At 46.2% G+C, this 15,162-nt stretch overlaps 1 protein-coding gene across 1 annotated transcript; it reads left to right on the forward strand.

The window, feature by feature from the left end:
- The first annotated feature begins 3,510 nt into the window (after positions 1-3,510).
- Positions 3,511-14,574, forward strand: LOC121072512 (shugoshin 2-like). Its single transcript, XM_040562133.1, has 9 exons — positions 3,511-3,885; positions 4,199-4,342; positions 5,333-5,508; positions 5,774-5,836; positions 6,594-6,688; positions 8,229-8,497; positions 9,116-11,080; positions 12,212-12,338; positions 14,277-14,574. The coding sequence occupies exons 1-9, from the start codon at positions 3,855-3,857 to the stop codon at positions 14,404-14,406; spliced, it is 3,000 nt and encodes a 999-aa protein (XP_040418067.1). The 5' UTR covers positions 3,511-3,854; the 3' UTR covers positions 14,407-14,574.
- Positions 14,575-15,162: the final 588 nt, after the last annotated feature.

Raw genomic sequence — 15,162 nt, forward strand, 5'->3', positions numbered from 1 at the left:
GAAAGATGCTTCACTGATGCTTGGTTTTCTCCCTTATAGGGGGCCTGATTCAGCAACCTTACTTCAGACTGAGTACTACTGATCCATGCAAGGAGTCCTAGGGAAGATGGGTACGGGACTTACATGAAGTAGAGGAAACATTGCTTACATTCCCTAGGAGTTATCTGCTGGGCACCCCTTAATCAAAGAGCATGAGATGCTGCTGCATAAGCTAGGAGGTCCCTTCCAGGCAGTTGCTGCACTGGCTGTGTACTGACTGCACGGCAAGGGAGGAACTCTGCATCTCCCTGCTCGCTCCCACTTACGCAGAGCAAGTTCTGTGCTGGAACCTCTCTACTGTCACATATGCAGTCAGGACCTCTCACACTGCAGATTGCATGTAGACTATACAAGAAAATGAGGATCACAGAATCACTTAGATTGCAAAAGACTTCTAAGATCATCTGGTCCAACCTTTAACCTAGCACTGCCAAGTCCACCATTAAACCATGTCACTAAGCACTACATCCACACATTTTTTGAAGACCTGTAGGGATGGTGACTCAACTACTTCCCTGGGCAGCCTGTTCCAATACTTTACAACCTTTTCAGCGAAGAATTTTTTTCCTAATATCCAACCTAAGTCTCACCTGGCACAAATTAAAGCCATTTCTTCTTGTCTTACATCTTGGATGAGATCTGTTTGTGCTTTTCAGCAAAAGAAGACAAAGGATTTACAGCTATCATTCAGTTAGGTATTACAATTCTTTGTGATGAAAACAAGTCTATCTCAAATGCAGTGCAGGAAATTGTGGGCAGTTACAACTTACAAGAGTTTTTCAATCTCTTTCTTTAGGCGTTTTCTTTCCATGACTGGAGATACTCTAGCTGTCACTGTAATATAAGTGGCTCAATGAGATCTAGGAGAGAGAAAGACAAGTGCGTCCTACCAAGTGCTTTTGTCAGTGAAAAAACTTGAATTAGGGATAAAGAGTATGGGACACTTGGAGACTAACTTCAAAAATCTGGCCAAAACCAATTCCCAGGAAGGACTGCAATTGAAACTGAGAGAAAACCTAATCAAGAAAGAGAAGACAACATTCACAGTGCTGAAAGAGAGGGTAAGGAGTTTGGTAATGGCAAATAGGCAGGGTAGGCCCATTTAATATGGCCATCTATCTTGAGTGTCAGCCAGCAGGTTGCTTGCATCCCCATCACAGTGATGTATGTTCTTTCACATAATGCAATCTGTTAACCTACTGCAAATTCTGAGTTGTTTAGCACATGGCTTGCCCTCCTCACTGTGTATTATCAGATCTATGGGGTACAAAGGCAGTTAGTTAGCTGTATATCACTGAATGGACTGGGAATATGATAGATTGGAAGAGATGAGGTAACAGCTGGCCTGACAGGACATAGCAGAAAGAGCAGCTCACACTTGGCCCACCAATCTATTGTAAACTCAAAGTGCATGCTTTACTTCTCTGTTCCATAATACACAAACTAATGACATGCCTAGTAAGCTCACTGTTACTGAATATTATTCCCATATTCTCTTTTACATGCACACAAGAAATTAGGCACTACCTGTATCAACTCTTGTAAAAGGCTTCAGGATCTGGGTTTGGAACTTCTCTGACTTCAGATAAATGTGAGGTGCATTTCCCTCTTGATGTGGCTGTTCCTTTCTTGCTTCTGCCACTGAGTGTGTGTGCCAGGGAAATTAAGCTATGGCTTCATGCAGGCCTGTAGCTTTCTCCTGTTACTTAGAAACAATGCTGCTGAGCTGAGAGAAATTAAAATGGAAAAAAAAAAACAAAACACCCACAGAAAAGAGGTTAAAACTGCACCCTGAGGTTGAACTACCAGCCTCAAGTTAAATGATCCTTTTACGCTTTTAGGAATTGAGTTTCACTGTTGAGTGGCTAGTTGGAAACATAGATGACTTGCTGACAAGAGAGGCTGAGACCATTCACTGCTTTTTCTGATGGATCTAATTGCTTGTAAAAGAAGCTATCAGCAGAGGTAGGGTTATGGAACAGTGAAAAACTAAAACAGTGTCTATGGTATATGGCACGGATCACGCTAGTTGCTCTTTCATCAATATTATGTTTTTGCTTACAGTATTAGGAAGAATTCTAACAGCCAGGAAATCCCAACATAACCTACTCAGTTCTGCTGTTGTCCTTCCAAAGGACACAGGGCATGTCTTGCACAGGGTAATATATTAGCATCAGTTAATATATTAACAGGGTAATATATTAGCATTAGCTAATATATTAACATATACCACATAAAATAGTAGTAGGAGTAGGATCTAGGACTCCTGCAAAGAGCTGCCATTCACATTTGGCACTTCCAGCCAGACATGGCAGCAGGCAGAAAGCATTTTTACTGGTCTTGTTTGTATTGCAAATCACCTCTGCACCTCTGTAAGCTGCTGTTCTTCAGGCTATTTGGATGCTTTGCTTTATGACATTCCCTTAAAATATTTAACATCTTCATATGCAATGCCAACTTCTTGAAGATACACTTAAAGGTGCTTGGAAAGTTATGCACAAATTTGGACTAAAATGTAAATTACTGAAAGAAAAATTCCTTATAGAATAGTTCAGTTTTGATACTGAGCTGAAAGGACAAATGGTCTCTTCCTTGATAGAACAAGAGTCAGATTTGAAGTGCTTTATTAGCAGATAGGTCAAACCTTACTATGTTTAGTTAGCTAGAAGGAAGGCTAGAAACTTTATGTTACTTAACCAGCTTCATCTGTAAGAAAATACAGACTTGTATCTCAAAGTGAGGGCAAGATGATCCGGGCCTGGAGGACGTGTCAGAAGAAGATTAGGTGAGCAAGTCATGCTGTGTATATGTCCTTGGATGTGTAACCGACTAAGCTCAATATGCATACCTAAGCTGAAACAGTATGATAAGAAAGAACGAGAGCCTGAGCATGCACAAGAACTGGGTTCAAGCAGTGAACACAGTGAGGAAGACTACCGATGATCACCAGAGACCCCCAAAAGACCACTGGTGGAAACAAATGCATGTGTCAAACACATTTATAGAGTTTAATGAGTTACAGGTGAATATGTTAACTATTTCACAAAAGTTTGATGAATATTTATGTTTTGATTGTATATAACCCCCATAGTTTGAACAACTTGGTACACAATGTGGAGGATCCAATCCCCTGCACGTCCAGCACATCCAGCCTGCTTTCTAAAACTCCAAATTGAGTCTTAGAGAGTTTCTTTGACCGACTTTTATGGTAACAGTTGGAAGGGACCTTCAAAGTTCATCTAGTCCAACTGCCTGACCTCTTCAGGGCTAACCAAAAGTTAAAGTATATTAGTAAGAGCATTGGTCAAAGGTCTCTTAAACACTGTCAGGTGTGGGCTATCAACCTTTTAAAAGGCTGTAAAATGTCACTTTTTTTTTTTTTCTTTAGGAGAAAGTTGCAGGCTAGGGCCCTAGTGCCGAGTTCTGCAGATGCCCAAGCCCTAACTTTGGGGTGGGGTTTGTGCTTTAAACCAATCTTCTGGCTTTTCTGAGGCATTTTTAGGAGCGTTTTAGCTGTGTGCGCCTGGGACCGGGTGTCAGCAGCAGCCCCCAGTGCCCACGCTGCAGCCCCACGAGCACGGCCTGAGATGCGGTGCTTGCAGCCAGAGGCTGCGCTGAGGTGGCTCTCGGGTCCCCTGTCCCGAGGGCGGAGCACTTCCCCTAACATGGCGGCGCGGCCTGGACGGGCCTAGCCCAGCAGCACGGGCACCGCGGGCTCTGCACGCCGCAGCCCCGCTCGCAGCCAAAGCCTTGCCACATAACCCCCTACAGGGACCGAAGGACGGGCACCCTCAGCCGGCGGAGCTGGAGCCGTTATGCGAGCCGGGCCCCGTCTCCGTCCGTCCGGTAGGCTGAGGGAGGCGGCCGCCATTTGACGGGGCGGGGCGAGGGGCGGGCTGCCCGCCGCCCTGTTTGCGTTCAAAAATCTGCCGGCGGGCGGGGCCGCCTCTCCTCGGGTACCTCCTTCCTCGCGCACCGCGAGGGGCAGCTCCTGAGGCAGGGGGCTCGGGGGGGCTCTCACGTCGGCCGTGCCTGTGGCCGCGTCCTCCCTGCGGGGCAGGAGGCGCCAGGGGAGGCAGCTCTTGTCGGGAAGAGTGTAGGGTTTTGCTGGGGAGTGCTTGCTGCGGGTGCTGACCCTGCTCCGTGTCGCTCCCTCCAGCCATGGCATCGCAGGAGGCTTCCGAAACGCCCTCCTTCAGTCTGAGCGGTGTGAGGGAGCGGATGCGGGAGAAGAAAAACGGTGTCTTGAGAACTGCGAAGCTGAATGCATCGCTCGCGTCAAAAATCAAAACGAAAATCCTTAGTGAGTATATCTCGCGTTGCAGCATGTGTAGAGGCCGCCTGCTGCATTAGGTTTTAACTGTGCCTTTGGCCTTAGGTGGGGTGGGGAGGCAGTCTCTTACCCGGAGCTTAGAGTTAACAATGGCTTATCGGCCTCTGGGTGTCTGGAGAATTCAGTACCCCGCAGAGCAGCGTGGAGTGCCCTGAGATGCCTGAAGGTGCCCGAGGTATATGTGACTGGCGAGTATAACAGAAGCTGTGGAGGAACCGTGCTGCTTTCAAAGAGCAGCTGGGGCCGTTGCAGGCTGCTCTAGTAACATTTCCGATGGCATTAGATTACTCTGTGTAGCTGAGTCCTCAGGATCCATGCTGGGGGTCCAAACACCAGAAGTAAGTGTAGAAAGTATTTTGATATTTATGTAATCTATTGCAGAAGCTAGCTCAACTGTGATTTCTTCTTTTTTTTTTTTTTTTTTTTGGGTGGTGGTGGGGAATACTGAGAAAGTAATGCATAGGGTTATTTGGATTACCTTGAAAAAGTTAAATGTTATTGTTACTTCTATTTATTTATTTTGAAATTGGGAAATAAGGCTTTAAATCTGCTCAAAGGATGCTGCAGAGGAAGGCAGGTTCTTCTCCTTTTTGGATGGAGATGAGGACTGAGAGCTATAGCTGACTTGCTCAACCAGAAGCATATCTGTCTGTACTCAACTTCTGAAGCATACCATCATTCATTAAGAACTGAAGTAGTAGCTTGCTGACTGAGCATGACCCTCTGAGAATGGAGAAGGTGTCAGTGTCTGAAGTGTTGAAGGTTATTATGGAAAGTTTCCCTGCTGCTGTTTGGAGAATTCCGAGTTACCTCTGTATGGGAAGGAATTATACTACTGACTGTGTAGAGGACTACTGAGTTGTAGAGATCTGAGCCTGAGGGAAGGCTCATCTGGGAAGAGGAAGGCATGGATGAGACCTTGAATGCTGATTCTTTGCATTACTTATCTATTGCTTACAGACAACTCCTCCACTATTAAAGTTTCCCTAAAGCACAACAATAAAGCACTTGCACTGGCCCTCAATGCGGAGAAAGCCAATGCACAGCGGCTCATCCAGGAGAAGATCAGCTTGCAGAAGGAGGTGGAGCACTGCCACTTCCAGAATGCCGTACTGCGGCACAAGCTCTGCTTCCTGGTATGGCACTAACAGAGGGGCCTTCATGGAGAGGGGTGGTGGGCAGTACTTGTACCTCAGCCTTGGGAGAGGTGTGTGGGCTGTCACTGATTGTCTGTATCTTCTGCATCTGAAACAAGTCTCCATATAAGTGTTTAATCTTTCTTCTAAGCTGTGGTCTTCCTAGAAGGGCTGTACTTTTGTTTTCTGGCTACCTTTGTCCTTGTTGGAACGGATGTTTAGATTTAATGAACTTATTGTTTCTCTCTTTATTACCTCAATTTAGAATAACACGATGAAAGAACTTGAAAACCTTGTGGCTGCAGTTAAGATGGCTCGGCTGTCTGAGGTAAACCGTGGGGAAATGTGAGTGCATTAGTTGTACTAGAAAGGAGGCTGTGTTTCTCTTGCTTTGTGTTGCCTGCTCCCTTCAAGTGTTTGACGTTTCTTCTGTTTTTATCGGCTTGCTTGCTGGCTGCATTCTCATTTTTAGCTTGGTGCTAATGATTTTTACGGTTGCATCTTGGGTAACTTCCACAGCAGAGGCTACAGTTATAAACTGTCTTCCTCTGGGTCATTGTCTGTATTGACCAGGAGACTTCTGCTTAGGCCAGGTTGTGATTTTTTGCATGCTGGTGCTGTCTGTTGCCGTGGTGACTTGGAATAGGGAATAAGACATTTCAGGTATGTTATGTCACTTGGGGTATTTGGGGGAAACCTTCTTACTTCCTAGTCTCAGATTATCTGAACTATCTAAAGTTTATTCTTAAGCCTGTGGAGGCAGAATCTGACTCTGCTGCAATTCATTGAGCATAACTTGCAGTAAATGACTTCTGTAAACCAGCAAATAGCTGTACGAGCCAAGACCTGTGCCTGCAAACATCCTCCTGGAAGCTGGACAAGCAGCCTTCTGCAAGGGACTCCATTCTTTTGAAACCTTGGAGTGGGAGGATGGGACCTCTGGTTGTGCAGTTTTAAATTGAAGAGGGTAACTGGTATATTTGACAGTTTTCTGGGTGAAACTGAGTTGCTGCTGTCTCTGTGCAAGGGGCTGCACAGGTGATTGCAAGAGCTCTAAGCCACCCTTCTATTTCTCTGTTCTCCAGCTCTGTACAAGTTCTTCATCCCTGTCCCGTGGCCGGAAGAGCAGCATAACTGAAGATAGCTGGTTTGATGTTAGTGCAGATGGTCATTTTGTGAGGTGGGCCTTAAAATGTCAGATTCTGAAATTCCTTGTGTTTTGTATGTGTGCCCAGTTGTCACTTTCCCATGAGATACCTTCTCTAAAACACCAGTTCGATATTTTCCCTTACCCTGTGCCTTTCAGCTGCCATTTTTTGTCTTACTTGCCCTAGTGCCAAGCCTTTGTATGAATTTACCCTTCTCCCTCCTGTGTTTGAAAACACATGTGGTGGTTTTACCCAGCTGGGCAGTTGAGCTCTACCACAAGCACTCTCACTCCCCCTTGTCAAAGGGAAAGGGGGAGAAAATACGATGAAAACGGCTCAAGGGTTGAGATAAGGATGGGGAGATCACTTGACAATTTATTGTCATGGGCAAAACAGACTCAGCGTAGGGAGACTAATAAAATTTATTGCCTATTACTAAAAAGCTAGAGAAGTGAGAAACAAGGAAAACAAACTAATAACACCTTCCCTCATCCACCCTCTTCCACCTCCTACCCACTAAGCGGCACACGGGAATGGGGGCTGTGGTCAGTCTATAGCACTCCTCTGCTGCTCCTTCACGGTCCCTCCCACGGGATGCTGTCCTGCCTGAACTGATCCCGTAAGGGCTTCCCACAGGCAGCAGCTCTTCAAGAACTGCTCCCACATGGCTCTGTACCATGGGGTCCATCCATCCCCCAGGAGCAAACTGCTCCAGTACGGGTCCCCCATGGGTGGCAGCTCCCCCCAGACCCCCTGCTCCTGCGTGGGCTCCTCTCCACGGGCTGCAGCTCCGGCCCGGGGCCTGCTCCTGTGGGGGCTCTCCATGGGCTGCAGCCTCCTCCAGGCCACATCCACCTGCTCCAGCGGGGGCTCCTCCACGGACTGCAGCGTGGAGATCTGCTCTGCGTGGGACCCATGGGCTGCAGGGGGACAGCCTGCTCCACCAGGAGCCTTTCCACAGGCCGCAGAGGAACTGCTGGTCTGCGCCTGGAGCACCTCCTGCCCTCCTTCTGCACTGACTTGGGGTCTGCAGGGCTGGTTCTCACTCTTCTCTGCCAGCTGCTGATGTGCAGCAGTTTTTTTCCCTTTCTTAAACATGTTCTCACAGAGGTGCAAACAACATTGTTTAGTGGCTCGGCTCTGGACAGTGGTGGGTCTGTTTGGAGCTGTCTGAAACCAGTCCTTATTTAACATGGGGCAGCTTCTGGATTCTTCTCAGAGAGGCCACCCCTGCAGCCCCCTGCTGCTAAAACCTTGCCACATAAACCCACTGCAACACATGACTTTCAGATAGTTCTCACCAGCCACAAAGAAAAAACAGTTTTCTTCCCCAGCGCATGTTCTGTGTTGCTTCACAGACAGTAGATCATAGAATCATTAAGGTTGGAAAAGACCTCCAAGATCATCTGGTCCTACCACTGCTGTCACCCACTAAAGCATGTTCCTAAGCACCACATCCAATCTTTCCTTAAACACCCCCAGGGATGGTCACTCCACTGCCTCCCTGTTCTTTTGGATTCTGAGGCCTGTTGCAGGTATGAAACATGCTCTACTGTTGTTCTTTCTCACCAGTGGTGAGCTGATGCCACTGAGGGTGCCCGTTTCAAAGCCATGTGATATGGGACAGCAAGGTGGCAGATCCACAGCTGTACGGAAGTCCTCGGTCAGTCTTCGGAGATCTGCTTCTGATAAGCCCCAGGAAATTGTGCCTGTTGTCTCCAAAGATGCTTTGCCATCACAGTTTGCTGAGAAGCCTCAGTCCCACCAGGAAGAAAATGAGAAGAAGCAAAGTGAAGCAATGGAAGCACAAGAGCTTTTCCTTGACTCTTCTCTCTTTGGAGGTGTGTGCATCTTCTGTGGTTGTTCTGGTATGATTTGGCATGTGTGTAGATGTTGTGTATGAGTGTAGTACCATAGCTCCCCTTTGCTCCTAAGTATAGCCCCGGTAGCTTCTGATTACAACTAGGAACTATGTGCTCCAGTGACACTGATATTACCAGAGCTATGGGTATCCCAGAATGGGATGTCTCAGTGGGAATGACTGGCATTTACAGTATCTCAAGACTATTTGTTAGTCTTTCTGAATAATAGGGACTGGGCTGACATAAGACTTTTCAGAAGTGCTTGAAGGTGCTATTCCCCAGAATGTAACTGGGTGCACAGCTCCTGTTCCACGTGGCTTTGCCATATGAATAACTTTCATGTAGATCCTGAGCATCCCTAAATGTTAGGGCTGTTTAAGGGATTTCGCTTCAGGCTGCCTTTGTGTTCTGAGCAAAGTCAGCTGAGCAATTCTGTTACTATGGTGAGTTTGGGGAGTCCCTGTGGAACAAAACCATGCCTTTTCTATCTTTGGGCTTTGTGGTAGTGTGTAGGACATGTATCTAGTGGTACTGAGAAAGCTAACTTCTGTCTGCTATGTTCCTCAGTCTTAGGAATTAATTTTGTCTTTCCAACAGAGCCCTTGTGCACCACTCAACAAAATCTCAATGATTTGCCAGCACTTGCTTGGGAAAGTCAGCCACTTCCATATGAATGTGATGAGATGGTGAAGCAATTTTGTGATCGTCTCTCGAAAGGGCATGTTACTCAGAGAAGAAAGCGTTCCACCCTGTTTGCAACAAGCACTCTATCTTCTAGTGAGGATACATTCCCACATGTCAGTTCTACTGAGGCAACCCAGTGGAGTTTGACTAAGGACAGCAGCAGCTCCAGCAAGAGCAACACACAGGCACAGCTGAAATCTCCCAGCTACCTGGTTTCATCTTCTCAAGCCACTGTTAGTCCCAATAAAAAATCTTTGGATAAAGAGACTTGCTGTGATCAGCCACAGGCTGAAGAAACTGGGTGCGGTGTTGAAATAGATCCCAGCCATGCCAAAGTCTTGGAGTTTATTCCTGTAAAGGTTAAAAGTAAGGGTAACTGTAAAACTAGTGAGAAAAAAACTGTTAAAAAGGCAAGCACAGGAAAAAAGAAAAGAAATAAAATTAAAAACAATGTGGAAAATAGCCCTGATATACCTCAGGATGAAGAGAGTACCCTAAATGCAAAGAAGCTTTTTCAGTCAAAAGTTGCAACATGTTCTAGTGAGTCAGAAGCCTCAGATATGAGGCAGAAGGCTTGTGTGGGGTCTTTGGAGAGGAAGAACAGAGGCTCCGGTGTGGAGCAACATTCCCATTGTCCTGATGAAGTCCGAGTTCCCAGAAGAACATACGTCGTGAATCCAGCACAACTGAATAGTCTTGGAAGTGCTGACTTACTGCAACAAGTTAAGAAAGATGCTGTCTTTGAGTTCGAAAGCATGGAGGATTTATTAAAAAGTCCAGTTCATGCCTTCTCAAGTCATAAAGTTCCCTCAGATGAATCCACTTTACAAAACTCATTTTTGTTGAGGAATGAGACTTCACGTGCATGTGCTTTACAGGAGGACTTACCAAGTGTGAGCACAAAGAGCATCAGACAGAAAGCCAACAGAAAAACTGTAGTAATTAGGCAAACAAATGACTCTGAGGAGACTCTTGTAAGCAATGTGAAGATACCAGAGGCCAAAGCTGAAAAACAGCCTAAAAGAAGCCAGACAAGCAGGAGGAAGACTGTCAGGGTAAGCGGTTGTAGTGATCAGAGAAATGAAGATATTTTTGGATCTTGTATAGGTGTTCCAGAAGTAGCTAAGGAGTGCATGAAGAATTCACTAGATAAATGTAGCAGGAAGACTTATGTCGTTTGTCCTTCGGATCTTACAGGAAACTTGGCTAGTGTCCAGACAAATTTTGAAGGAAATGAAATTGTACCTTCTAGGTCTATTCCTGGGAGCCAAGCTAGCAAAATTCCCAGACTTCAGAAGATGATAGCTGCTCAGAACAATAAAAAAGAAACAGGGGACCTTCAAGAAAAGGAGCAAGCTGAAGATGACACCACAAATGCTTGGCAAAAAGGGGCTGATCCCAAAGCAAAGCCTCAGAGGAACAGGAACACCCCTACTCCTCCAAAGATGGATTTCCTCACCAGACAGAGCAATGGTGCCAGTGTGCTCCCTGGAAGTTCAGTGGAACTTGCATCAAAGCAAACTGTCCTGATGGGGAAGCTTCCCTGCACTGCAGATCTGCTGTCTGAGCCAGTTGTCTCCCTGGAGGAGCAGATAGCTGAGATATCGCGTACAAATAATCTTATGGGCTCTTCACAAAGTCTTGAGTCCTCTTCTGTGGTCTGCTCTGCAGCTTTACATTTCAGTGCTGGCCTTACAGGTCTACTGGTTTCCAAGAGCTTAAGTACTGAGGGCAACAGAATCCCAGAGAAATCCTCTCTTTGGCCAGAATGCTCTCAGGTTTTTAAAGAAAGGGATGGAGAAGAAACACCTGGGGAAAGAAACCAGCATGGGTCAAGTTCTGAAGATCATTCCCAGAGTTCATCTTCGGAGAAACTTGGTAGGTGGTGGGGTGGGGAAGGGACCTGTGTTTGGAGACTGGTACCAAAGGATGCAGATTGTCCTTATACTCTCATGGTTTATGGAGTTAAAGGTCAATGTTCAGTACACAATTTATGCTTCTACTTATGCTGGCCAGTCACTTTCATGGTTGCGTTTGTTTGTAGTTTATCAGCTTTCCTGTAGAAACTTCTGGTTGCTCTTTCATGCATAGGTACTGGGAGATTAAGACCACGTGCTGCAAGTCTTCTCTTTTTTCCACTCTTGCTATCTACAGGGCATGCCTGTCAATTTAAAAAACTGACCTGCTCAAACAGTTGAAAGGCATAACCTGATGCTAACCCTGGCCACTGGAGTTGGCAGTACTGGGGCACAGGGTATGATTAAAAATAACAGCTCTTTCTCTCGAATGGTTAATGCTGCAAGGGTTCAGACTTTATACTTTTAAGTGGTAACATCAATGAAAATTCTTCAGGAGCTACACAAGCTTTTTTTTTTTTTCTTCCCCCATTGGGAATTTTTTTTTGCATTTTGTTTCCCAAAGGATTTGGAGGTATATCCCATGTCTGGTAGCAGTAGTTACTTTGATTCTTTTCAGGAGCTTGTTGTTATTGCATGTTCTGTAAACAGTTATGTGAGGTTGTGGAGAAGGGGGGAAGTTTGTTCTGCCTTCTTGGCTGACTTTATTTTGAAAGCTGCAGTAAACATTGGCATGGTCCTGCTTTGCAGGAAGCCTTGCTGAAAGTCTCCTAGGTTGTTGAGGTGCTTTAAACTTGATTTCTACAACCTGTAAACTTCTGGGCATTAGAATTGTCAACTACAATTTCTGCAAGGAGAGGCTGCTACAGCTGGGCCCAGTTATATTTGCAGTATTAGTGACTGTAGTATTTGCAATATTTTTCAGTGAGTAACCTAATTTGATCAGTGAGCTGAATTCTGAAAAGTAGTTCTGGGATTTCGGGACAAAAATGGCCTCCTGAGTTTAGAGGTGACAAGATTAGATTCAGGATTATGCGGTGTTCAGAGAAACCTGGTAATGCTGACATTCTCTGTTTGGCAGCTATATTTCGAAGGGATTACTTTGATTTGGAAACACTTTGATCAACTCATATGTGCATGTCTCTCTTTGTAGAGACCAAACCACTACAGGACCTGACCAATGCCAGGACTCTGTCCCTCCCCAACTCAGAAGAAGTGTCAGGGCGCTTAATCAGGCGGAGACGAGAACCAACCTGCTATGCAGAGCCAAAACTCAACAGGTTAGGATTTAAACTATTCCTTCCCATGCATTTCTTGTGCTGCAAACCCCTGCTCTCCTTTCATACACTTGCTCTCCAGGGCTGGATCCTTTGTCGCTTTGTTTGTCTTTAGTCCCTCTTACCCTTCATGTTTCTGTGAGTCCTTCTGCCACAGTATGGTTAAGCAGAAATTCTGCATTAGTGTAGATGCATGTGCAGGCTTCTGGTAACAAGCTGGCAAAGAACAATTTCCCTCACCAAACAAAACTTCTCGTAGCAGACTTTGTATGTGGTAGCCTAGTGCTAATGAGGGATTAACATGAGGTTAAAATGTAGGATAAATAAAGAGAATAAAGGGAAAGCCCTGCTTTTCCTTGTTGCTGTTCTGTGCTATTTGAAGTTCTAAACAACAATTAAGTAATACTTCCATTTTAATCAGGTTTCAGTGAAAGGAATGCAAGATCTTGAGGAGGGTGTCTCCCCATGTATTCAGTGTATGTGGCAAGGTTTTGGTAGGGGAGGGGGGCTGACAGGGTGTCCTCTGTGAGAACAGTACAGAAGCTGCCCCGTGATAGATAAGAGCCAGTTCCAGATGGCTTCAGAAGGGACCTGCTGCTGGCCAGAGCTGAGCCAATGAGCAGTGCTGCTTGCACCTGTGAGTGTATTTAAGAAAGCAGAAAAAAGATACAGCACAGCAGCTGGGAGCAAGAAGTGAGAATGTAGAGGATAAACAGCCCTGCAGGCACCAAGGTCAGTGAAGAAGGAGGGCAGGAGGTGCTCCAGGTACGGAGCATAAGTTACCCGGTGGCGTGTGGAGAGGCCCCTGGCAGAGCAGGTTGTCCCCCTGCAGCCCGTGGTGTATCACACCAGAGCAGATCTCCATGCTGCAGTCCGTGGTGGAGCAGTTGGATATGGCCTGAAGGAGGCTGCAGCCCTTGGAGAGAGAGCCCCCACAGCAGACTCTGGGCCAGAAGTGCAGCCTGTGGAGAGGAGCTCACAGAGGAGCAGGAGTTGCCACCTGTGAGTGACCCATGCTGGAGCAGTTTGTTCCGGAAGGACTGCACCCCATGGTACGGACCCTTATTGGAGCAGCTCTTGAAGAACTGTAGCCTGTGGGAAGCCCGCCCAGGACCAGTTCAGGAGGGACTGTGTCCTGTGGGAGGAACCCCATGCTGGAGTGGGGCAGACAGTGACCGTGAAGGAGCGATGGAGACGAATCATTCGGGACTGACCACAGCCCCCATTCACCTGCACTGCTCAGGAAGAGGAGGTGGAAGAGGATGGATGGGAGGAAAGTTTCTTTTAGTTTGCTTTTAGTATCCACTGCTCTAGTCTGTTAGTAGAAGGCAATAAATTACGTTAATCTCCCTTAGGCTGAATCTGTTTTGCCTGTGATAGTAATTGGTGAGTGATTTCCCTGTCCTTATTTCAACTTATGAACTGTTTTTCATCATATTTCCTCCCTCTGCTCTGTTGAGGAAGGAGAGTGAGAAAACAGTGTGTTGGAGCTTAGCTAGCCATTGGTTTGAAACCACCACACCCCATGAGCAGGTTGGGTAATGTTTGCTGCTGCTGGCAGGTATGAGTACCGAAGCAAGGAGCTGCATCTTTTCCCAAAGAAACTGTTGTATATCTAGTAGCTACTGTACAGAAGCATTGAATTCCTAAAATGATGTCTTTTGTTAAATTGATTTTGTTAAAACAATGCCTGTGCTGGCTAGGTGATGCTGTGTTTTTCCCTGAAAAGTACTGCAATGTGAATTTCATGTGAGAAATGAGTTATAATGGTTCAGAAAGTACTCTGGGTATAGCTGATCCAGTAGGGGACAACAAATAAACTGTACTACCCAGTTATCTTATGGTGGAAGCATTTCAGTAAAAACAAACTTTAGAGACTAAAATCATATGTGTATTCAAAAAACCTCTTGATGGTTCAGTCTAACCCTTTTGGTTCTGCAGCAAACTGAGACGAGGTGACCCATTTACAAACACGGAGTTCCTCCATTCCCCTATCTACAAAAGCGCAAAGAAAAAGATCAAAGCCAAGGAAATGACCAAGAAGATCAAAGAGGAAAATGAAGATTTCTGAATAATGTACTGGTGCCAAGGCAAGCAAGCTGATAAGAAGGGGAAGAGAAGGAGCCAGAAGTGGAATAGTGGTGAATAGGCAGCCATCAAGCTCCTGGCTTGTGTGTCTTTGCTAGAATGTATCTAGTATTGTGTGTAGCTTTTTTAAAGTATAAATAAATTCTATGTGGACAGTATAAAAAGCTCTGTGACATTTGATCCGTCTCTGGTCGTCCTCCCCCCAATGCTGGGGTGCCTGTTTTCAAAGGCTTTGTCCGTAAGTGGCTTTCACAGAATCACAGAACTGTAGGGGTTGGAAGGGACCTCGAGATCATCGGGTCCAACCCCCCTGCCAAAGCAGGTTCCCTGGAGCAGGTTGCCCAGGTAGGTGTCCAGATGGGCCTTGAATATCTCCAGAGAAGGAGACTCCACAACCTCCCTGGGCAGCCTGTCCCAGTGCTCCGTCACCCTCACTGTGAAGAAGTTCTTTTGCATATTGGTGCAGAACTTCCTGTGATCCATTTTTTGGCCATTGCCTCTTGTCCTGTCCCCACAAACCACTGAAAAGAGGCTGGCCAAATCTCTGTCTCCTGTTTTGGTAGCGTAGACAGATAGCTGGCTCTGCCACTCCTCTCTTGGCTCAACACAAGCCTGGAAAGAATACACCTTGGAGGGGAGGGCTCATCTTCTGGCACTGCAGATATCACAAGACTGCTGCCTAGGGTTTCAAAAGAGTGCTGCAGCCTGGGCTTTGACAGCAAGCAGAAGAGGAGGCTAA

Source organism: Cygnus olor, chromosome 6 (genome assembly GCF_009769625.2).
Source record: "Cygnus olor isolate bCygOlo1 chromosome 6, bCygOlo1.pri.v2, whole genome shotgun sequence".
Taxonomy (NCBI): Eukaryota; Metazoa; Chordata; class Aves; order Anseriformes; family Anatidae; genus Cygnus; species Cygnus olor.